The sequence below is a fragment of the Maniola jurtina genome, chromosome 5 (genome assembly GCF_905333055.1).
Source record: "Maniola jurtina chromosome 5, ilManJurt1.1, whole genome shotgun sequence".
Classification (NCBI taxonomy): domain Eukaryota; kingdom Metazoa; phylum Arthropoda; class Insecta; order Lepidoptera; family Nymphalidae; genus Maniola; species Maniola jurtina.
In genome coordinates, this window is record NC_060033.1 from 10087410 (window position 1) to 10112932 (window position 25523).

Sequence of the window (25523 nt, forward strand, 5' to 3'; positions counted from 1 at the left end):
CGAGCATTTTTAACTAAAAACTACACAAAACTGTTCATGGCATATCGCCCGAGGTTCTAAATGCTAGAACGTCAAAAAAGATAGGTAATTTGCCTGTAAGTAAAACAACGGAGACGATTAATCCGATCTGTCGCTGTAAAATAGCTTGCAGCTAAACGTGTCATGGGCTGATTACAAGCTGATATAGCTACTATCTAATGGTAAAATTAATCACATGCCTGCATTCGCGTCTACTGTTAAAATAACACATTAATATACCCGGCGCCCAGATATATTTTTATTCCCGTTTTCCCTTTTCTTTACTACACTTTGAAGATTTTTGAAGACTTTTTACTTTTTGAAGATTTTTTCTCGGGTAGTACCTGATTAAGATTTTATTCTAACTGCCTAACTCGTTTTTTTCTTTGCAATGCGCAAGCAATTTTTTATTTAGCCATCTTAGTTACCAACTTAGATAGGTACGTATATCGTATAGGGTACTACTTTTTTGTGGTATACCACAGTACCTATAACAGTTTAAGGAGTAGTCTGAAATCTAAATATGTGTGTTTCTCGTGCCTCATTTTCTTATACAATATAAAAAACATGCATTCATTTCTTTTTGGATATAAAAAACCAAGTTACTAGTTACAGATAAAAAACATTAGACTAAATAATTATTACTACCCGAACATCTTGAAACATGATAAAGACTTACGAAGCAATCATATTTTTCAGGAGCTCTTCGTGCCCATCAACACCAAGGGCGAGATGTACGAGGTGTGCCCCGAAGAGCTGTCGCCCACGGAATATGAGGACAACCCATCCACCGCGCCGGTGCCAACTGACATAGCGCAGAGAGCTCATCGTCTACCGCATCTGCTAAGCCTGTGGAGACTTCCAACTCGAGTCCGGCTACTGGCCGGCACTGTACCTATTGAAATGGCGCATGATGTCGGAGGTAAATAACAGCCATTCCTTAAGCTTTTAACTTTTTAAGTTCCTGCTTAAAACCCATATGTCCATCAGTACTTTTCGGAGTTATATGTGCATTTTTAAGCAATTAAAATATCACTTGCTTTAACGGTGAAGGAAAACATCGTGAGGAAACCTGGCTGAAAGTTGTCCTTGATATTCTCTAAGGTGTGAAGAAAACTAAGTATAAAAAAAAGATACTTAAAAAAGGATTGAAAAAGATTTCAAAAAAGGCTAGGTAAAAATTCAAAATATATAATATAAAAGAATTTTCCCAGACCTTGTGCCCTATATGTACAACATAAGATGCATAATAGCGGCTTGTGTGCTTTTGTCTCGGAGCCAACACTTTCTTATGAATCTCTAGCCATTACAGCTTCGTGAACGGAATGAATAATAAATAATAGTAATAAAATGTATGTTTCTACATTACCGATATCTATTAGGGCTCTCGCACAAGTTAGACATTTATATAAACAGCTTGTAAGTTGTACTTATCTAGAATCACTGGTACTCCTTACATTGTATGAAATTATTATTGTACAAATTAAGTTTTAATCTGATAATGTTGGCTATAAATAATATAATTATTCTCGAAAGATGCGCTCGGCTTGTAACGACTTTGATAAATAATCGCTATCTCTTTTTTGAACTTATTATTTTAGAGACGCAATCTTCTTTTTCACTACGAAGTTACAAAATCTTACGCTGATATCATAATTGCACCGGGTAATTTACCGATGTGGTCGATAAAATAACGATAATAATCGCTATTGCTGGCACCACGTTGAGAGATGGTACTATAAATAAACTGGCTCTGCTAGGTTCGCTGACCAGTTCAACTTGTTTCATTAAATTTAGTCTTTTGTCATGTATGTACACACCGATAAATCATACATGACTGTAATCTATTTATAAGAATACATAATATTTTACAATACCTACGGACGGTTTTTGTGCTTTTTATGCGTAGGAAAACATGATTCAATTTGCATATTTTAATTTCAGACGATCTACTGCTGCGATCGGCAAGCACTGAGCCAGTATTGGTTATGTGTACTCTACCAGAATATAATTCCTTGCCGTCGAGTCCGAGCAAGCAGGTGGATCCGCGCTACCATGCGAAGGAGACGCTCCAGCTGCTTCCACTCAACAGCAACATCAAGGTCCGTAGAACGCAGCTCGGATTCGAAAATGAAAAGAGAATGTTTCTGTCCGCTCGTCTCCAGAAAGCACTAACCTTCTGTCAACTGAACGTTGACAACTGGATCAGGCAGATCTCGTACGCAAACTCGACTGTCGTAAGCAAAGCAAAAACAGCCGAGGATCTTATCAAAGAAGACCACGAACCAGTTAAGTTTGAAAAAGAAAAGAAATTCACCCTTCAAGGCTTAAAGCTAGACCCGACGAGACTATTTGGTAAAAGTGATAAAGTATTAAAAGATATACCTGATGAAACAGAGGGTTCCATAATATTTTTAAGTAAAAACGAACTCGAGCATATGAACTACGATGTTTATAGCGACGATGAAGGTAAGGATGATAAAAACGAAGAAAAAGTAGATTCGGAACAGTTCACTAATGATAAAATGCACGTATTTAGAGAAGACTCCGAAAAGAAGAAAGGGAATTGGTTCAAAAATTTAAAACTGTTAAAGAGCACAGAAAAGTTGAACGACAAAATAACAGCTATAGAAAACAGTGAAAAATATAGAGATATTAAAGATCCCTTTGATCCATTGGGTGAAAAACATAGTTCAATTGAACGATATCAAGATATGGCTAAACTTATTGAAGATCGGTTTGGAGCGTTTCGAAAGAATGACGGGACAGCTGAAAAGAGTCACTCCTATAAAAGTCTTACAACGTCTTCATCTGAAATGGGTACTAGTCAATGTAGTTCCAGTCACAAGAAACCAGTACTGACAAAATCAGTGTCGGTACAGACGGGCATGCCAGACGGCTCTTGCACGGAAGAGGAAGACAGCGGTATCAACATGAAGCACGGTCGCAAAAACCTTAGTGTAGATCAAATAAACTATTGTGGTTCAATGGAAAGTGATTCGAGTTCTGGAAGAAAACTAAAATCGTTAGATGAAAATATGCTAAAAAAATCATCAGCAACAAAATCCTCCACAAATCTCGAGAGACGACAAAGGATACAACCGGATTTAATACCCGAAAAGGCTATGGTAAAATCAGAGTCGTATAACCAAATACAAAGCTGCGAAGATATCAATATGTTTGGAGCTGGCTCACTTTATAATGATAATGACTTCGAAATAAATTATAAGCAACACTCATTCATCACTGAAAAATTATGTTCTGAATTTCATGTTAAAACAAAAAGGGTATTAAGCAAGTCCACCTCAAATTTACTGCACCCTAAAAAGCCTAGCGACAAAAAAGAAGGTAACAACAGTAACAGTATGCCAACCAAAACCGAGCGCTCCAGCGAAACTGAGAAGCTCGTTAATTTTAGAAAGAAAATTGATAAACCCAGGGCGCCTACACCCAAATCCGAAATAGAAGATTCAGTTCCCGTAGATATATCGGAAGAAGAACCTCAACTACAGAAGAAGCTAAGACGATCTATATCTTCTATTCAAAAGCGAAAGTTACCTGTTATTGAAGATTTGCCATATGGTCAAGTAGCGGATGCTGTTCATTTAGAAGAGGAAAAATTAGATATTGATTCAAGTTCTGATAATATATATGCCGAAATTTGTACACCCAATGGTAATAAAACCAGTGAAGAAGATAATTACGACTACAATGTAGACGTACTTGCAACGGACCCTGTGATATGCAATGTCAAACAAGAAATCATTAATCGCAACGACGAAAGAGCTAGACAGATGAGTATTAACCAAGATAATTCTTTTAGGCACATCGAAGTTGTGGTGATAGAGAAAACTACAGATTTCGAGTTGGATAATTCGAGCGTTGCATCCAGTGAATTCGATGAAACGGGAAGTAAAAATGATGTATCTATAGCAATAGATTCTTGGGAGCGTGATAAGAGTGCGGATCCAAAACACCACGCTATTAGATTAGAAATAACTAGCAATATGGACGATTACCCAGTTGAGAATCAAATCTTAGAAACCACAGAGGTTCACCTTAGTAAAGATAATTCTTTAAGTTTTAGCAATAGTATCCATTTGAATGGTACATATCCCAACGAGGCCATCTATGATACTTTAAAATAGAATAGTTGTATTATATTATTGCAAATTAATTACACGTAAGAGTCACAAAAAATATACAAGTAGTCACATACTTTGAAAAGTATCAAAATGTCGCCTCCATATCACTTTATTAGAATTTTGCTTTGTTTTATATAAGGTATATTTCAAGTAAGCCCGTGTCATATAGATGGTAATATTATTGCGAAATAGAGGCTGAAACTTCGCGAACGACTTCACCTAATTTTTAGCAAAATCAATATTAAAATAATTTATGAAGTGTGGAATTGGACTATGAGACTCCTATAAACGACATTCACCTTGATACACCATTTATCTTATGTTATTTTGATCAACCACTAAGTATTCTGTATTCTACAATTAAGTATATACCTACATATTTTGAAATTTTGAACAGAAAATTTTGAAAGTACAAGCTTTGGGTACTTATCTTACTTATTATGCGGGTCTTATGATAGTGATCGTAAAACAAGCAGGTTGTCCAATTTGAAGTTGCTAGATGGCGGTTTGCGCAGATCATAGACAAACCATTAATTATACACAAACCAAGTTGAGATCTGTTTTTTTACATTGCGCAGCCATAGCCCATACGCCTTGTGTTTAGACTTCAGATTGGACTACTTATTGCGCGCACTACCCGCACCCCGAATTGGTTTCTATCGGTCTATTAAAATAAACCATTTATTACTCTTTTCTGTGCATCACACACCCTACACAACATTATATTTAAAAGTGTATGTTGAAAGATTACCTTATTCTTTTTACAATATCTAAGTTGGGCTTATGTAATATTTTGGCACCTACCTACCTATTGTGTAATTTTAAGTAATAAACGCAAAATGTTTCATTTTAATAATAAACAAGATCTCCATTCTAAAGATGGCCAAAATCGGTGCTACTATAGGTGCTCAAATTAATTGTAATTCTATTTTATTAAGGCCACACTATGTAGAAATAAAGCCCTTTTGAACCCATTCATTCTGGTAGGAGAAATACAGTAAGTACAATATCGTTCTGTAAATTAATTGTTCTTAATACCAACGAAATCACATCGCGAAACATTTGATAGATTTTGAACGTCGTACACTACCTATAACGTCAGATGTACCTACCACATATAGTTCGTATTAAAGCCAGTGCCCTAAGCAGATTAAAAAAAAATATACATAAATAGAATGTTTCAATACTCGAAATCTATCAACGTATATGCAAACTCATGCTAAGCATAGAGATGACAATAGAAGTTTAGAAAATGACTTGAATTTATTTTATGAAATACCTACATTTACGTTACCTGTGTAACAATCGGGCTCTATTTCTAAGTATCACATATCACATGACAATTATGTTATTTGTAAATTTTTGTATTATATAGTTTTAAATGTTGTATGATAATAATTTTTAAATCGATTTAAGTCTGATGCTCTCGAAAACGAAATATAAATATATTGTTTCAGAGATGCTTTCAAGATACGAATAAACGAATACCTAATAAATAGATTGTTTTTCTTTTACCTATAACTCAAAATTAGAAAAACCTCCGACACAAAAACCTCTATAAGAAAACTAGAAAAGAGCTGATAACTTTCAAACGGTTGAACCGATTTTCTTAGATTATAGCTAAGAACACTCTCGATCAAGCCACCTTTCAAACAAAAAAAAACTAAATTAAAATCGGTTCCTTCGTTTAGAAGCTACGATGCCACAGACAGATACACAACACCCCTCATTTTGCGTCGGGGGTTAAAAAATGATTAGAACCTTGAATCCACCCAAAGCGCAAGCGCAACTATCGACGCAAGACGTCACTCAGAAAATACGCGTATGGTTTGTAATTTTGCACTACATGGAGATGAAGCAGGCCACACTGCCTGAGTGCAATGGAGATTTGTAGTTCAGCTGGCGCTCTACACGCTTTTTAAATTTCTTACACAGGTGCAGGCAGGCCTGGCACTTAGGTTTTATTGGGTAATATTATCAGATGTTCAGTATCACTAGATTTGTTTAGTGAAATTGTCTAATTGAGTTCTCGTTTAACCATCTTCCGGGCGTTAGCCATGTCCCTAAGGGTGTTGGCTAACTCCCGGTTTATGCCATTTCGCTGTGACAGATACACAAATACTCGTAGGTTAATTCCGATAGAGTGATGACTGATGGCAAAACTAGTAGTCCAATCTGAAGTTACATACAGGCGGTTTGCGCAAGTAATAGACTGGATTAAATATTACACAAGCCTGACTGAGATCTGTTTTTGTGTAATACGTAGTCAACGCCTTGTGTTCATATTGGACCATTATTGGACTAATTGCTTATTAGCTAGGTATTTTGCTTGTTTTTATTTGAAAGTACTACCTAAATGAAGGTAAAGTAAATGAAAGAGTAGAGTTGACAAATATACTGTATTTATTGAAATAAATTATATTTAAAATAAAAAATAGAACCGACAAATAATTTCACATGGCGAGGATAAAAATATTCAAATCATGAAAATTGGACTAAAATCATTAAAATACATTCACAATAACTTTGCAGCACAAAGTCAATTTCTTGTGCGTCTTACATAACTTGGTCATAAAACAATTAGGAATGGAAAATAAATTCAATAATACATCAAAATGCTATATTGTAAAGCAAGGTTTCACTATTGCCGAGTAACAAGTGGCATCTTTCCTTTTTTGAAGATTATAATCTGGAAGATTTAAATGCATTTATTTCAATCATAAAAAGAAACTGATTGACTGACTGTCATATCAATGCACTAGGTCTATCAATTCGAGATTTTGCATGAAGAAAATCTTACTCTATGACTTAAACCCCACTCAAAAAGGAACTTCAGCACCCCTAAGTGGATAAAATAGGTGCTGTAATTTGGTATGGCTATTTATAACTTTTTAAGTGTTTTTTTTTAAGTTCCATGAAAATTTTATTTGACTTTGTCAATGAAGGAAAAAATAAGTAATGACCCAATAGTGAAAACCCTGCTTTATAATAAGGGCTAGAAATCCACCAAGTAACTTTGTTTTTAAAAATATTCCTGTTCAAAAGTTATCATTGGAAGAATTCAGAAATATTTCATTGAAACGTATTTTAAAACAGACTTTTAGATTAGTTGTAGTCGCTATAACAACTATACATAACCAAAGTTAAACAGTGCATCCCTAGCCTTAAGTTTTTAATTTACAATATACAAGAATATAGTACATACAAGTTTTTTGAGATTATAATTAAACTGTGCTTACACTAAACCATTTTGTATGCAACTATGTAAGCAATATAGTTAGAAATATGCAAATAAATCCTTGGATGTATCAAATACTTTACTAGAACAAAATATTTAATACACAGAAGGTGGCATGGTTGTTTTTTTAATGTGGCACAAGTAATATAATATTGAAATAGGTATGTCATTACATTAGTTACATGCATTTGAATTATTTCTAAAGAAAATAATTAATTATTATTACAGTGTCAAGAAATAAAATGGAAACTCGCATTAAATAAAAAAAGTATATTTACATCCTGCTTATAGCAATATAGAAATGAAAGAGACAAACCTATGCCACAAGTTGCAACTGGATTCTAAAATTATCAGTCGGGGAATCACAGAGGGGTTTAGGCCAACCTAATAGACTGGATGATTTGGAATACAGCAGAGCCGCAGACGACGAAGACGAAGAGTCCAATTAACCAGGGTGCTACCGGGTATTGGTCGTCCTTTTCCTGTAATGAGAATATTTAAATTAGGTACTTTATTTACTTTGTTTTTTTGTCTTTAACCATCGCGCGGGCGTTAGCCATATCTTCTTTTCAGATTTCTTCTGAACTAAAAGCACCTTGCATGAGAATAATAAAAACCTAAATTCAAGTGACCAAAGTTGTGGATATCAGGTTAAACTTTAATAAAATCAATACACTTAACAATTAACTATAACTAATTAGGTACAAGAAGTCATAATAAAAACAATAATTGATTACTACATTAATGTGTGAATGATAAGATAATAATTGATTTAGAAGTCTTTTAAACATGATAATAATCAAATGAACATTTTGCATTTCTGACATTTATTTATTCGAGATTCGTTAGTTAGTCAAGTCAGGTTGAATTCAATTCCGATCTGATGATTTACAAGAAGAAGATTTCAGTCATGCTGATCCTGTTCCTCTTCTCCTCAAATATGATACATACAGAAACATAGTTAAAATCCCACAGACTCGTATGAAACTTCCTTGTTTCATTCACTACTAGACTAAGGAATGATGATCTACTAGAATAAGGAAATGATGTGTGTGATCTTTTACTTGAACTAACAGTGCTTTAGCAGTGAACTCAAAATTAAACCAAATTTTGCAGGGAGAGCATATCAAATCTAAATAGGATCAACCCCCACTTGTTGAGATATTTCATCGATACATATTTCTTGTCTAACTTTTTTGTATTATTGGAGGCAAGAGAGGGGCAGTTATTTATGTATAACTTATCTAATATGTACAATAGATATAGGATTTAAGTGGTTAATTATTCTAACTTAAAATTAGGTACCTACCTTAGTTGATTTGGGTACATTTCCTCTCTGTGTAATATTTTTGCTGGCAATCTCGTTGGCGATGCGCATTCTCTGTTTGGGTGCCATTTTGTTTGATTAATATTCTTATTTGTCCTGAAAAAAATACATACTTATTTAAATTAAATATATACATAGGCAAATTATTTAACTTCTTCATATTAGAATGTTGTTGTATTTAACTAGAATCCAATTATTGCCTAAGGCTCATAATTACAGGTGCTATTTTTGTTTTACACACAGAAAAAATATCTGTAAGTAAATCTAAATGTGAAAGTTCTATGTGAATGCAACATAAAAACAAAATTACAGCTTTATTATTATGCTCTACATTTAGACACTGAAATACTGCGTTCCTAACTGCAGATAACCAAAAAAATTTTTATATTATTAAAACAAAATACCATTAAATAAGTTATGACTTAAGAGTTGATTGACACCCTTAAATACTGTCTTTTCTTTTGCAACTACGCACAATTCTTTGAAAGATAAAGAATTTATTCAATACAGTTCATACAGTTAAGAAAATGTGTATTGAGACAGCTGTTAGCATGAAAACAATTCAAGGAAAAGTAGAGGTAACCTAGCATCATCACGCACTTCTTGTTCAGTTTACTTACTAACCAAATAGGTATGTAATTTTATTGCGTTAAACGTGGGTTTTACGGTAAATTAAGAATTTCATAAATGTTCTGGAGAAAACGTTCCAGCGTTCCACTTTTCATTAGCTAAATAAACAAATGTTTTATCGTGCGCACTAACTTGGAAAATACGTGACATCAATTCCATATTTAACAAATACAGTTAATATACAATTTATACTTACAATTATCTTAAAATTAAAGGCTCTAAAAGCCAAATACGCTCAAACTCACTTGACACGTATATAAAAGTGAAACCACGAAGCAAAATTACAGAAAATTACAAAACAAAACGTCAACAGATCAACACGTCGCGCGTAAATGTCATTTGCAAACATTGACATTTGACACGCGTCAGTTTCGTCAGTTTGTATTGCCATTATTTACTTCGTATTGTGCGATAATGAGCGATAATGTCTCTTGTCTAAAAAATCTGTATAATTTCCCAAAATGCAGAATTTTTATTTTACGGCTTTCAAATATATCAATATTTATAGATTTTCAAGAAAATAAAATAAAATCAAATAAAATACATAACAACAACAGCGCCATCCAGTAGACAGTAGCGTTACCAGTTCTTGAAACGAATTAGTAGTTAATGCTACCTCCAATAGATGGCACTCCACAGAACAGGGAATCAGTTATCTTCAAATTACACTAGGTGGCGCTAGAAATTTTAATCTCTAAAATACAGAGGGCAGAGTGGCTATTCGTCAAGGAAGAGAAACTTGAAAAGATTGAAATACCTGCTAACAGACATAAGTTTCATAAATTGTACACTTTCTAGGTAGCATGTTCTTTGTAAACTTATGTAGGTTCGTAGTTAGTAGATACTTAGTAGATACCTACTCAAATAATTAGGTCTAAAATAATTGGTAAAGCTACTAGTTAAATGTTTAGCCTGACCAGAGGCTATAGTGAGTACCTATTTAAGTTACCTACCTACCTAGGTATACCTACTTGTAATTTATCTCTGGGTTGGACTTAGATGCAAGTATTCTTTATTTCAGTGCCTTGATCCTCCAATATTCAATGCAGGTAGGTACTCCTGTAGTAGCTGGTAATAAAATTTTGTTTGACCACAGTAGGTCCTTATGGATGTGCCTTAGGTACCTACTTACTTAAATAGCTAGGTATCGTAGATAGGTTCTTACCTATGTTGTGGATAAATCAAGCAGTCAATAGGTAAGCCAAACGTGAATTATTAGTATTATTACCGACAACGTAATAATAAAAAGAGCAAGCAAATCCACTTTTATGTAAACGAAAGAGATAACGATACGAGGAGACAAATATATAAAACGAGATAGATATCCGTTCAAGGATACAAGGATAAATATAAATGAAAGAGATGCGTATACTAGGATCAAAGGATTGATCGCGTTTGAATGGATGGTCCAATCGTAGGTTACTGTTATCCTGCGAGGGTGATCCTTGGATTCTGATTGGTGGATAGAGATAACGCCTGAGACACGCCTCTGTATAAATGTCATTTGAATTTCGAAGGGAGATTGTTAGAAGGAACAGATAAAGTACGATCTTGTACTTGGAGCGATATTTGTGATCCCAACACTATGATGCCGTTAAGGGAGAGATAGATAAGATAAGTAGGTACTTACTTAAAACAATTTTACCTACCTATCTAAGGTTCCTACGTACTTACTTATCTAACGTGTCATCTTTTTAAGGTACCTACGTACCTACCTATTAGCACAATTTTAAGTAAGGTAGGTGAATTAAATACTTAGTTAAAAGCCGTTATGCTCAACCTTAAGAAGATAGAGTGTGGATTGACAGTTAACAGTTTAAGGAGTCGCAGGTTGAATCCTAGTCTAATGTAGGGATTTTCTAAACTTTCTGGTTGGGGATACCTTTGCTCTAGTGCAGTGGTTCCCAAAGTGTGCGCCGTAGTGAGTAAGTAAGTAGATACTTACCTACTTAAAGAGAGGCGCGCCGGTAAGATGCTCCTGTTATCATTCTCTGGAAATTAAACTGAAAGAACTGGTGGTCGGGATTGGAAGTAACACACGGTGGTAGGGTTAGTGCCTTTATATTTTGACGACGTCAGCTACGGTTTACAGGCTTCGGACTTCACGTGCCGCGCTAACTTCGACATGTACCTAAGTATAGGTAGCCCGACCACTGCAGTAGACGAAGTGTATGAAGACCCTTTTGCTCATTTACTGGAGCGCTTACCCTAGCTCTGCCCGACTATACTTAGCATGGGCCGAGACATTTAAAAATAAAAAATTTATCTTCCCTGCCAGAGACAAGTTTATGAAAATATTTCTCAGAATATTAGAAAGTATTTTCACAGATTCGACCTAGCGAAGTTTGAGAGTGCACGGCCGGCGTCGCCTCCAGTGCCTATAGCTGGAACATGTACCTACTGCAGATTGATTTGCCAATATTATTTTAGGATTTGTTTGCAAAGGCTGGCGCCACGTTGTGGTTTGCAAAACTGGCTTTTTTGTTTTCAACTGTGGGTATGTAAGTTCTACTGCAGTAGGTAGGTTCACATCGACCTATTTAGTTGGAAGTAGATAGGTTACCTAGTAGGTACTTATTACCTACCTAGTCGATAACCTAGTATTTTTATATACCTAAGTATGCACCTACCAAGGTAATACCTATTATTATGAGCGTTTCTACCTTGATAGGTACCTATCTATCTAGGTAGTAACGCTCATAATAATAGGTCAGGTAGTTGGGTAGGTATACCCAACTTTAAATTTAAAACCCAAATTATTTAGAAAATCAGGTAGTTGGGTATACCTACCCAACTACCTGATTTTTTAAATAATTTTTGTATATCTGAGGGCAAGCAATACTTTTCTGCCTCTTTGAAGTGCACTGTATTGAATGAAGTATGATAGGGCTTAGGTATGAATGACATGACAAACCTAGCTAAAAATATAACCCATTTTTTCGCTTCATGAAACTCATCAAAATCTGTCTAGGCGACGACGGTGCTACGACAGTGCTACGAAAGTGCTACGAAAGTGCTACGAAAGTGCTACGATTACACGAAGAGCTAAATAGACATAGACCTGCTGGGCGCACTCTGATTGCAGCCAAGCGCTTAGCTGAGTCTTTATAAATTTAAAAAAAAACGTCGGATACTTTGTCGTTTCGTCGGAATCAAAAAGATCTCAAGTCGTGGTATCTCTTTCACTATCTTTCTGATCTATTTGTTCACTATACTTATGTGCCTACCTATAGATTAAAATATCAACTGGAAGATCGTAGACACAGACTCATCTATTATAATGACAATAGGATTAAAAGTGAGAATGTCTCTGTCAGTTTGTTTGTTGTCGCCGGATTTACCTAGTGGAGATGAGCGGGGAAGCGAAAAATCTTTTTAAAGACACCAAATAAAAATGAAACCTTTAGAAGATTGCGAATTGCGACACAGACTAATGCAATCATTATTTATGAGCTTCTGAATAACAATTGGATAGATATTTATATGATTTTTGATAGGTAGGTAGGTAACTACCTACCGTAATACCTGGGAGTTCCAGATTAATTACAAAATTGTTAGTAAGTAGGTACCTACTCAGTCTAGGTACCTACCTAAGTAACTAGTTTACCTATTTCATCGTTATCATCATGATCAACACATTGCCGGCCCACTACCTAAGTACTGAGAAAGGTTCTCCTCTCAGATTGAGAAGGGCTTAGTTAGGCCATACCTACACACACTTCAGTATATAAGCCTCGATAATCCGAACTACCAAAAATTAACCCCTGTTCGGACTCACGGAGCGTTCGGATTACAGTATGTTAAAAAAATGCAAATATATTTTGACAAAAAATATTTATTCAGGTACTATAAAACACATATTTAAACCACAAAATACGTTACTTATTCATAAAGTCATCAATTTTAGTTTGGCGGGTTCTATTTATTGACCAAAAAAAGGCTTTGTCCCTCAAATTACGCAGCATCATCTTTTCGGATAAAGACAAGTCATTTTCATCAGCCCAATCTAAACAAGTATTCAGTGCTGATATAGCTTGTGAATGAGGAATTTTCTTGACGTTTAAAGCTGAAGTATTGTCAACAAAAGACTCGTCATTCCCAGACTCGTCAGTCTCTTGCGTAACAAAATATAAGATCAGCGGTCACGGTAAGGGACGGAGAGAGGGGCAGTCGGCAGTTCGGATTACAGCGGCGTTCGGATTATTCAGAGTACGGATTATCGAGGCTCTACTGTACTTGAAACTTACAAACCATACCAATTAATATTTCTCGTAAAAACCAGAATTTCAATTAATGGCCCTAAGAAAGCATTTTTTACCTACTTACTTAACTCAAAACATCTAAAACAAAAAAGAAGCAAACTTAAATCAGCATAAACTATTTGTTTATCTCGCAACGTTCATCGCAAATTAAAATAATCCGTGCAAATGCGCGTGAAGAGCGCAAAAATAAATAAATTCCTGCACACACAGACAACAAATAGGGATTATCCCTAGATGATGATGGCGCCGAGGCGACGCCAACTGACTTTTTTTTTTTTTTTTTGTTGACGCTGGGGAATGCATTTACGCATCCCCCCCGGAGGGAGGGTATGTGGGACTCGCCGGCCGAGAGGCGACCGGAATACCCACTAAACCCCAGCGGCGCTACTGCGCGTCGCCTGGCGACTGGGTCACGGGAACGGCCGAAGCAAACAACCGCGACCCAGCCAGCGACGTCTGCCGAGGCAGACCCTCCACCGGGGACCTGCTCGGTCCCCAACACCGCACCTCCGTGACGTACCAACGAAGTGCGTCCCCCGACCTTGGGACGCGCACGTCGCCCTCGTCCCTTCCGCCGCTTCGTCCACTGTGCCCTCTGCTAGTCAGAGGGACACGCGGAGAAACCTCCCCTCCTGCCAGATCATTAGCCATAGCCAACAATATCTCCGAAGAGAAATTATTAGCCATGTTACCGGGGCGCACCGGCCCGAACACTGATGCTCTTCCCCTCGGACGCATCCAAAAGGGACCAGCAGCATCCAGGCACACTGGGAGGTTACCTGGCTGGCGCCCCGACGCCAACTGACTGGCTATTCAGCATAAAAGTAAGATTCAATTAATGTCGAATTTTTAAGAAAACTTCTACGACCTTTTTTATTAAAAAATTAACATTCGAATAAATATAAATATATAAGTAAAATATATATATATATATATATATTACTTATATATTTTATTTATTACATATATATATATATATATATATATATATATATATATATATATGTAATAAATAAAATAAATAGCTACCTAGGCAATAAAATAGGCTTAAAATAGAATAGAGAATAATAGGATAGAGACAATTTTGGATCTAACCTTACCAACCTGTGGTTCTTTGAAGTAAAAATTCGCGCGAAGCATGTGCTACTTTGAAAATAGGCCTCTATATACAGCTACCTAAGTACTACTTACCTACCTGCTTAATGAGAATGATTTCGTTGATAAACTTTTAGAATTTTATCACTGAAATAAGTGCCTTACTGAGTATTTAGGTATAGATCTATGGCCTTACTATAAGGTAACTTAAAATACCTATTATGTACGTGGGTAGGCAGGTACAGACCTAATTAGCAGCGGCGTTCAGGTCATACAGGCACAAAAGCGCTGCTTACCCTGATTCAAATAGTTCAATGCTCATTTTTCCGTATGACCGCCAGTAAAGAGGGAACTACCTAACTTATACCTACCCTAGGTATAAACCCTGTGCACGCCACTGCTAACTAGGCTATGTTACCTAGAAGGTACTTACATACCTAGTAATTAGTCTGCGACTGAGATGGGTCATTATTTTAATTTCTCGAATAAACATCCTCCTGTTATCTGTACGTTATTATACCACGATGAGAGGTAGGTACCTACCTACGTGGAATAAAAAAACAACTAGGTAATTATTATGTTAAGTACCTATTAGGTACAATAAATTAATGTAATCACTAATCAACATGATCATGATCAACGCATTTGCCGGTCCGCTATAAGCACAGAACACCTACCTATAATGTTCAGTGGCTATGAGAAAAGCTTAGGTCAAATGCGGATTGGCCGTCTTCAAACACCTTTGAGAACATTATGTAGAACTCTTAGGCATACAAGATTCCTAACGATATTTTCGTGCACCGTTATAGAAAATGTATTTTAGTTGCTTAAAACGCACGTATACTTGATTAGCTCCGAAAACACATACGGTCTACCTACCTATCAGATGGGTGCCTGGGATCGAACCTCTTGCCTCTCGAATAGGAGACAGACGTCTTAATCACTTAGCTATCACGGCTTTAATATTAATATTGCTGTAATGATGAATTATACTTACTTTAATTTTTATTAAGTAAATTACTTACAAGTTGTAGGTACCTTTTTACCTTTTATCAACATTTTGTTACCTTTTCTGATAAACAATATTTATAAGAAAGAGATAATTAACAGTATAATATGAAAAGACAGCTTTTAAAAGCAAGTTTGATATAAAAATTAACATCATCCATCCCTACCTACTACCTACTAAAGAATCAAAAAACACCCATAATAATGCAACGCAAAAATCGGAGCCACATTTTTCATCCATTCCGGCTGATTTGAGTTGTGAAGAGGTTTGACGTAATGCAAGTAGCCTGTAGCTGGCAACACCGACCACACGGCGGTTATAAATTAACCGAAATCGAATTTAATGGTTTATTATTAGCTAGCGATGTGTGAAAATGCGTGTGGCCCGTAATCTTTGGGTGTCGATCGGGGATGATAACAATTCATTGGAAATTTCATAAATACGTACCTTGGGTAGCCCAATGATATTCTACCCATGTTATAGGTACCTAAATACTGTAGTGAGTTTGTTTGTTGGTTTGTCCTTCAATCACGTCGCAGCGAAACGAAGCAACGGATCGACGTGATTTTAAAGGTAGGTATAAGTATTTATATGCACCTAGTTAAAGACACCTATCTAAGTACATATAAATAACATGGACTAAGTACTCTTTATCCCGGAAAATTATAAGAATCAAAGCTATTAATATATTATAAGCCGGAATATAAGCTATTTCTGTCATCATCGTCCACTGCTGGATAGATTTAGGTCTAGTCCTGTGCTACCTCGGTAAAATCAAAAAGCGGCCAAGTGCGAGTCGGACTCGCCCATGAAGGGTTCCGTAGCAGCAAGTAACATCATATGAAAGTTCTTGTAGTTCGTTGTAACTTTGGTCGATGTTTTAATAATACTTAGTGTATTTTTTTAAATTAAGTTTTATTTAAAAAAAAACTACTTAGGTACTAGATCTCGTTCAAACCAATTTTCGGTGGAAGTTTGTATGGTAATGTACCTATATCATATATTTTTTTTAGTTTTATCTTTCTCGTATTTTAGAAGATACGGGGGGGGGGGACACTATACCATTTTGGAAGTGTCTCTTGCGCAAGCTATTCAGTTTGGAAAAAACTGATATTAGAAACCTCAATATCATTTTTGAAGACTTATTCATAGATGCTCCCCACACGTACCTACAGGTTTGATGAAAAAAAAATTTTGAGTTTCAGTACTAAGTATGGGGAAAATTTACTGTTTCTTTTCTATTTTTGTGTGAAAATCTTAATGCGGTTCACAGAATACATATCTACTTAACAAGTTTCAAGAGTAGTTCTTATAGTTTCGGATAAAGTGGCTGTGACATACGGACGAACAGACAGACATGACGAATCCATAAGGGTTCCCTTTTTTTGCCATTTGGCTACGGAATCCTAAAAACGGTTGGGCCGTAAAAAGCTAGCAGACAAACAGACATACACAAACACACACACACACACACACACACACACACACACACACACACACGCACACGCACACACACACACACACACACACACACACACACACGCACACACACACACACACACACACACACACACACACACACACACACACACACACACGCTTTCGCATTTATAATAATAATTAATATTGTATGAATTAGTATACCTAAGGAAACTTTTATACTTAACGCCTACCTAAGTGCTGAGAATTTTGACTAAGTACCTAAATACTTTCAACATATTCCTGAAATCTATCTATCGATTGTATATCTTATTACCTAGCATAGGTACCTCATCATAGTTTCAAGTGGCATCTGCAAAAATGAAAAAATAATAAAAATGTCGTATAACACAGCATGCCTCGTGTATAATTACCCAGTTCTAAAAGCGCATCGGAGTCTGCCCCTATACGCACAATGGTGGCGGGATGCGCATTTATTCGTAATCTGATATTTTATTACTGCATTGTTTAAACAATTGCGTAAGTGATTGTACTGAGGCCTGCACCTTGCTGGGACGGCGTTATGTTGGATGCAACCATTTTTCGTTTACTCATTTAAAGTAAAAAGTAAAATTACTTACTTACTTAAGAAATAATTAATAATAATAGCACACAAAAGGTGACCTGACCTTATCACTAAAGCGATTTCTTAACAAACATTATAGGACCTATATAAATATTATGCTTTATTATTTTATTTATATTATTATTTATTATGCTAAGTATATATGTATTCAGTTCGGCAACATTTTTTTTTTTTTGATTTTTTTGAAGCATATGGGAGGGACGTGTGGCCTAGTTGTGACAACACACATATACATAAATGCGATTGTTAAGCAACGTTGACCCAATTTGGTAACTCGATGGGTGTTCGACTTTTGAGGTCCGAATTTTGGTTTGCTCCGGGTTTCGGAGAGCACATTACGAACTAAGTACGAAGCCAAAGCTGCCGATTATCTCGACACTTTCTAAAGCTCGATGTGTGATATTATAACCTATTTACCTACCTATTGCCGGATAGGTCTAGGTAACCAAAAAGTAATAAGTAGTTAATAATCAATTTTTTAAAGTGATTTCATAGTGCCAAGCTCTCTCTTGCATAAGCCGGTCCACTATTCAGTATTGAGCGGCATACGTTCCGCGTTACCCCCAGAGGGGGCAGAAGTATCAGGTTACCCCCGTCGGCTCTAGTTTGTATAATTTTAGATTCACAAAACGGGGAAACGGGGGATGTTCGTATTAGTTTAGATAGGAAATGGAGTCGAAGTGTTGGCAGCGGTATAATAATACTATCTTTTGTGTATTTGTGACCTATATGAGGTAGATAAGTATAAGTGGTGTAATGTTTTAGCAGACTAGTACATTAGACAAGTAAGATATTAATTAGACAATAGACATAAATGAATAACTATATATCTATGTATCATTATGATAACTAGGATGACGGCTTACTATATGCTGGCAGCTGTATGGATGTAAAATAAATAAATAATAAATAAATAACAATTATTAATCAAATAAAGCACTTAATACCTACCTAATATATGACTTAATAGGAATGTATGCGCGTCGGGTGACGCAAAAGTTGGCGCCAAGCAACAATGCAGCCATTTTAAGTTGCATAATTATCGAATTCTACGGACAACTGAACTCATTGTAAGTATTCAACCAAAGGCACTGGTTAGTAAGAGCGTCTGAAGGTATCTTAAAAAGTATCAACCTTGAAAAGCTGGTTTTGTATGTATTTCTAATGGATTAAGGTTATTTTTCTGTTCTACGTAAAATTACAGTCAACTACGGATCAAACTTTGAGTTTAACGCCGATGAAAATTCTATTCTTTAAAATTTAAATAATCCGTGAAAGTACTTACTAGTAGATAGGTACGAATAGAAAAAAACCGGTCACGTGTGAGTCGGACTCACGCACGAAGGGTTCCGTACCATACCTACCTCACCTCACACTTTTCTGTAATGGTTACATCACAAAAAAAAGTACCTAAGTACTTACCTACTTAACAAATTCACAGCTTTCGGATTTTTCAATTTCAAATGCTAAGTAAGTATACCTACCTAAGACATTGCTCTTACCTGCCAAATTCCATGATTTTACGTCAACGGAAAATACTTACTCTATATAGGTTTTGATTCTCTTGACGGACTTAACACACAAACAGACAGATAACAAAGTTTTTAAGGGTTCCTTTTTCTATGAGATACGGAACCCTAAAAAGAGTAATTATTTTTTTGCGTGATTATGTTCTTACCTACGTATCTACTTGAAAATCACTTTTACTCAGTCAAGAGCACACGGGCGGTTGGAGATGATGAAAGTGTCCTGTTGTTGCATTGTTCATTTTATATTGTAGAGGTTCTTGAAATGGGGATAATAGGCCAATTTGGAACACGATATATTACAATTAAATTTTATCCTACTATTCTGCACGAAATTCGGTCTAGTGGATAGTGGATAGATACAGTCTTCTCCTTCTTTTTCTAGTGACATCTCCTATCGGAGGTTGGCAATCATTAAGGCTAACTGGATTTTGTTCACCGCTGGCACCTAAACAGTGACCTTGTACACTGGCAAAGGTTCTTAAGCCAGGATGTTCGTCTACGGCCAGCTCTACGTTTACGTGGAAAGATAGGTTTTAAATCACAAGCCTATAGTGGGTAAGACGTCCTTCTCGGGGTTCCAGGGTTCCTTCTAACTTTTCGGAGCTACGTGCATTTGAAACACTTGTTTTAACGGTGTAGGATAACATCGTGAGGAAAGGAGGAGGAGAGTTCTTCATGACATTCTCCAAAATTTGTGAAGTCTGCCAATCCACACTTACCATCTTGGTGGACTATAGCCAACATCCTTTCATTCTGAGAGGAGACCGCTCAGTAGTGAGCCAGCAATGAGTTCAGATGATGATGTTTGAAAAGAGCAACCTTTTCTTTTCTCTTTATTTTTTTTTATGGTAAAAAGGACATTCTGAACCAATGACAGCATTTCACGATTTGAAACTACTTGTAATAAAAATATTCCTATTTCTCGGTGGCTATTTTGAAATTTTCATCAGGTATTATTTATAGCAGCAATAGAAATACACATTCTGTGAAAATTTTGACTCTCTATTACAGTTCATGAGATACAGCTCGTTGACGGACAGACGAATGGACGGATGGACAGCGGAGGCTTAGGCTGAGATCTATAGACCGCACTTTGACTTTGTTCAGACTTAAGACACGTTAAAACGAGACAGTTCGGCTGGCATATTAAATCTGTCTCGTTTTAACTGAAGCTTAAGACTAAGCAAAGTCAAAGTGCACTCTATATATTTCAACCTTAGTCCCGTTGGCATCCTATCCATCCTAGAATCACTTTTTTCATAAAACTAAAATACTCCACACAACACTTCCTATAGATAAAATATTGTCTGACGTTAAAAGAAAACATATTTTAAGCTTTTAATTTACACAAAACTAGGGGAGGCGCCTCCTGCGTGGCTTCTGTCGGTATACATTTCCTCTGTTTTCCCTCAGAAGGGTTGCGAAGCCAAACAAATTGTGGCTTTTACTTTTTAAGTTAAGGATCGTCTCGGTAGTCGGTTTGAAAATTAAGGCATTTTGTATATTTTTTTTTGCGGCTTCTTCATGCCAAGTTTTACGTTGTTTATAAAGAAAATAAAAAAAATTATAAATATTTCTTACTTCCTAGTTCTACTTACCTTCAGTCTTGTAGATACATACCTAAAATAGAACGGCAACCCCCGACCCAAAACGAGGGGTCTTATATAAGCTTGACGTGTGTAAAAGGTAATAAACAGGCAAAAACATTCGCGCTTAGGTATATTAAATGATGATATGAGGTTTGATAGAAAGGTCATAGAGGCTTATAGAAAGGTCAGAATGGGTCAAGACTTAAGAGACATGTTTTTAAACTTTTAAAAATAAATAAGGTGTTATAGACAGTGCGATCACTGACAGTACCGTCAAATTAAACAGGTTTATAGGTAAACAGAGTTTCGAAGCGTGTCCGTGTCGTCACGCTGTGTGACGGAGTGTCGTTTTACCGACTTGTAATATGATAGACTGTATGTCGCGCCGGGCTGTGACCGGTGAAGTGGCTCTGCGGTCTGACTGCAGAAGCCGTGCTGAAGCTAAGCGATGTTCTACTTAACTGCTGTAGTAGGTACCAAACAATCAAATAACTCATGGTCAGACAGCGGACGGTCGTTTCACCGACGCGACGGCGAATTCACTATCCATATTTTAAATGCGAATGTGAGTTTTTTTTGTTTGTTGTTTATTGATTTGTCTTTCAATCACATCGCAAAAAGGAGCAACGGATAAATATAATTTTTTCATATGTAATGGGCATAACCTGGAAAGTATTATTGGCTACTTTTTATTGCGGAAAATCAAAGAGTTCCCACGGGATTTTTAAAAACCTAAATCAACACGAATAAAGTCCGAAGTTTGGACACACCGATGATATCAAGGCCATAGGGAGCCACTGAATACAGGCGGTTCTCTCAAACAAACCTATGCCTATGTCGAGCAGTGAACATCTATCAGTCAAATTCAAATTCAAAATATATATTTTCAATTAAATTTTAACAAGTACCTACTTTTGAATCGTCCAAACTTCAAAAGCATCTACCACGAGTAGGGAATGCTAGTTGACGACAATACAAAATATATTATCTCTGTAAGAACAGCCACGTAAGTAACCACAAAAATAACAAAAAATCACAGGTATTGGTCTTTTGTTAATCACCATTAATATTAGGTACATTTACAAAATATAAAAATAAAATTTCGAACAAAAGCGAGAAAAATCGCTTCAAAAAGCTTACCTATTGAGTACGAAGGAAACCTAATAAGAAGCATTTATGACATTGCATTGAAGTAAAAAAGTGTTAAAAATCTTTAAAATATCAAATCCTAATTAGAAATCGATGCCGTTAGACCGTTTATTTTATTTTGAAATCAATACTGGAAAATTAAAAAACCTGCATTAAAAATCTAGTACCGTGGTCAGGAATACCAATTCTTATACATATTTTATTTCCAGTACATATTTAACTAGACCTTATCAATTCAATCCATCGCCGGTCCACAAGGGTGCATGGACCTTCTCTCAGAATGAGAAGGGATTTGGCCGTATACTTAGTCTACCACATTTGCCAAGTGTGGAGAACATTATGGAGTTAGTTACACTCTCAGTTATGCAGGTTTTCTCACGATGTTTTCCTTCACCATCAATCATTAAGTAAATTACCCAACTAATTATTTAATACTTAAAACGCACAAAGCTCCGAAAATGTAAGGTGCGTGCGCGGGTTCGAATCCCTGACCCCGCGAACTTTTAACCATTAGGTTATCACTGTTTTTTTACCAATCTCATACCACACAAGTTACATTTTCTCAGTAAAATACACAGTCCAAAATGTTTTTTAAAAATATTGTATTCCGGCCTTCATTTCTATTTTTTTTTTGGGAAGAAAAAACCTTCATAAGAGCACATAATTTCGCCGCCGCTCCATTGTTTTATAGTTAATCTGTTTGCCTCTGTGTTTGTCTGTTGGTCGCGGGTTCGAGTCTCGGTCAATATTATAGCACCCTGTGTTTATTCGTCTGTGTTCCGGTTCTTACCGAATTTGGGCACATAAAATGCCGCAATCTCTGAATAGTAACAAAGTCTTAAAGAGGATAGTCTAGTTGTTAATTTTCATACAAAAAGGCGATAACATTTTTCCCCCGTAAATGTAGTCCAATTTTCATAATTTTTAGAAAAGTTGTAGATATAATGAAGAACTATGCTCGTATATTTTATTTTTAAAGAAAAGCTAGTATAGGGTCTTGTAACGATGCGCTACCAGTGCGAGATCGCCATTTCAGCACCTTGAAACCCCAACATTCTATCGTTTTTCGAAATATATGTCCTGCCCCTGTCCATTGCTAGTCCTGCTTCGCAACCCTTTGAGCTATGTCGGTTAGGTACCTACTCTGGTTCTGCTACAGATTTCCTCATTTCAGAATAGAATAACTATCATGGTTCAAACCTTACACAATCGCTCTGCTAATTTGATCACGTAGAGAAACTCCAGCTTTGGAATAGATCTAATTTTTATTTATATCCATCCGGGTTTTTCAGAAAATAAAGAACTTGGCATTTTAGACGCCCACCAAGATTAGGTACTTTATGTGCGTGTACCTTATGTTTTGTTTGTCAGCTGCGTCCGAACCGATGGTGTTTGTATTGGATCGGTATTGTATTATTTCAAGTGGTAGTGATCTTAACTGTAATGGGCATTACCTACGTGCTTGAAAAACACGCACTTGACGGATAAACCTACTAGTAGGTACCTACTTGATGGTGATTATGATGACAAATTTTATGAAATACGTACTAGACCGCCCGCGACTTCGTCTGCGTGTATTTTGAAAAATCCCATCGGAACTCTCTGATTTTCCGGGATAAAAAATAGTCTATTCCCGCGATGCAAGCCATCTCTGTACACAATTTCGTTGAAATCGATTAATTTAATTTTAAAAACACTAATCTTGTGAATTATTCTTAAATCAGGTAGGCTATATAACTATAGAGAAGTACTATAAATCCTACAATTAAAATAAAGTACCTAAATACTGGAAGCTTGCCATAAATAAACTCTTTATTGGTTTAAATATTTGCCGACTAACCGGTAATTTATGGTTTGCATAAGTCAAATTCAATGCAATATTTGCTATAAAACAGGTGGTTTTAAATGAAAAATGTCGTACGTTTTTGTCTTTGGCCAACGAGCAAATAATTTATGCAAATAATACCGGGTAAGTGCATGAGAGTAGAGCTAACGTGTGCTGGTTCCGTTGTTGAAACTGCAGAACAATTATCTTTAATTAAATAGGACAGCTATCTAAATTATTTATAGGTATTATTTTTCCTAATTAGGTATGTGATACATTGTTTCTAGCTATGTAGAATTTAGGCAATAATTACAGTATACTTTTTGAAAAAAGTCCGTAGGTATAGCATAATATAGCTGCATAATAATGACATCATCAGGTAACGTTCGATGGTTTTGACTCTAAATATAGCTAAAATAGAAATGGAAAATATTTTTACTCAAACAAATTTTTACACGTACTTCTGAATCGGCAAATGCATAAGGCCTGTAATATTGTCCACGTGGGTTTAGGTTTTTTAAAAATAACTTTGTAATTTTTGACTATAAAAGTATCCTATATGCGTCTGTCAGATCCCTTGTGATAAAGTTGCTTATGCTGCATATAATTATTGGTTGAACTCTACAATATTCTATCAATGACAATAGATTTCGACCAATAGCGAAAGAGTGTTAGCTATTTAGTGATGATTGCGAATCATACTAGGGCTGTAGACCCCCAGAATGCATCTCAGTGATCTTGTGCCTTAAATTTCGATAGAATTGATTCAGATGTTGAGCCATGCATAGGTAACAGACCAACACACAGACACATTTTCGTGTTTGAATTGAATATCAGTAAAGATGGATAGTATGGATTTTAGTAAGGATCTCTAAAAAAGAAAAAGTAGGTACTTAGGTACATTACTAATGAGAATTTAATGTGTTGTGCCTACTGGGTGTTCCGAGTGCAAAAAAAGTTATTTGCCTGAGGTTTTCTTTAAAGGCATTTACTAAATAAAAGGGTATGTTCAGGCTGGACTTATTCAGTAGGACGGGTAGGACGTAATTATACGAATTACCGTTAAATTAAGTGGTTGGTTCCAGGATAATTTAGTCTTTAAATAGCTTTTGCTCTACCAGCGGTTCAAAACGTTGTTTAATATCTGACCTAATAATGTCTTTATCTGATAAGACCATAAGATAGATAGCTATCTTTACACTTTATGGCAATTGGTACGATACAATTTGCAGCTATGTACACAAAGTACGAATATGGTAGTTTAATCTTAAGGTACCTACGATACGAAAAATATTTCATTAACGAAGCTATTCGTTTTAGCACTCCAAATTAACCATCAAACTATGGTTAATTAAACATCAACAGACCCCTAAGCTCCTGTATGTTATACCCGTGGTGTATTTTCCCATTAATTATGGTCTTTTCATCGAATAATGGCGAGTCACGTGCCTCTTAACACACCTCCTTTGTTGATATCGAACAAAAGCCATTTTGTATAATCTGTCACATTATTTTACAAGCAAGTCTTTGTGATAACAACACACAGCTACTTTATATTATAGTACATTACCTACTATTCTAACTAAACGGTCGATATACCTAATGCAAATGAAAATTTAATTTGGTTTTTCGCAATTTGTAA

At 35.9% G+C, this 25523-nt stretch overlaps 2 protein-coding genes across 4 annotated transcripts in view; one reads left to right on the forward strand and one right to left on the reverse strand.

Moving 5' to 3' along the window:
* Window positions 1-24780, forward strand: part of LOC123865648 — a 131846-nt gene extending 107066 nt beyond the window's left edge. The window contains exons 5-8 of one of the 3 annotated variants that reach the window (XR_006796013.1): window positions 718-940; window positions 1963-5190; window positions 15421-15425; window positions 24768-24780. Coding sequence is in view for 1 of the 3 variants with exons in the window: in XM_045906830.1 (XP_045762786.1) it covers window positions 718-940; window positions 1963-4166 (2427 nt within the window). In the remaining 2 variants the exon portion in view is untranslated. Of the gene's footprint in view, window positions 1-717; window positions 941-1962; window positions 5655-15420; window positions 15426-19077; window positions 19089-24767 lie in introns of those variants that run through there. The other 2 variants (XR_006796014.1, XM_045906830.1) reach the window with 2 other exon arrangements.
* LOC123865662 (stress-associated endoplasmic reticulum protein 2) lies at window positions 6549-9692 on the reverse strand. The gene is made up of 3 exons (XM_045906858.1): window positions 9555-9692; window positions 8711-8824; window positions 6549-7883 (listed from the first exon to the last, which is right to left on the reverse strand). Exons 2-3 carry the CDS (start codon window positions 8795-8797, stop codon window positions 7776-7778), a joined length of 195 nt encoding a protein of 64 aa, XP_045762814.1. The 5' UTR covers window positions 8798-8824; window positions 9555-9692; the 3' UTR covers window positions 6549-7775.
* Window positions 24781-25523: the final 743 nt, after the last annotated feature.

Coding starts and splice junctions, on each gene's coding strand:
- LOC123865662 (XM_045906858.1), bottom strand. CDS start 8,797: ATGGCACCCAAACAGAGAATGCGCATCGCCAACGAGATTGCCAGCAAA. Junction 7,884..8,710: donor ATGTACCCAAATCAACTAAG/GTAGGTACCTAA, acceptor TTCTCATTACAG/GAAAAGGACGACCAATACCC.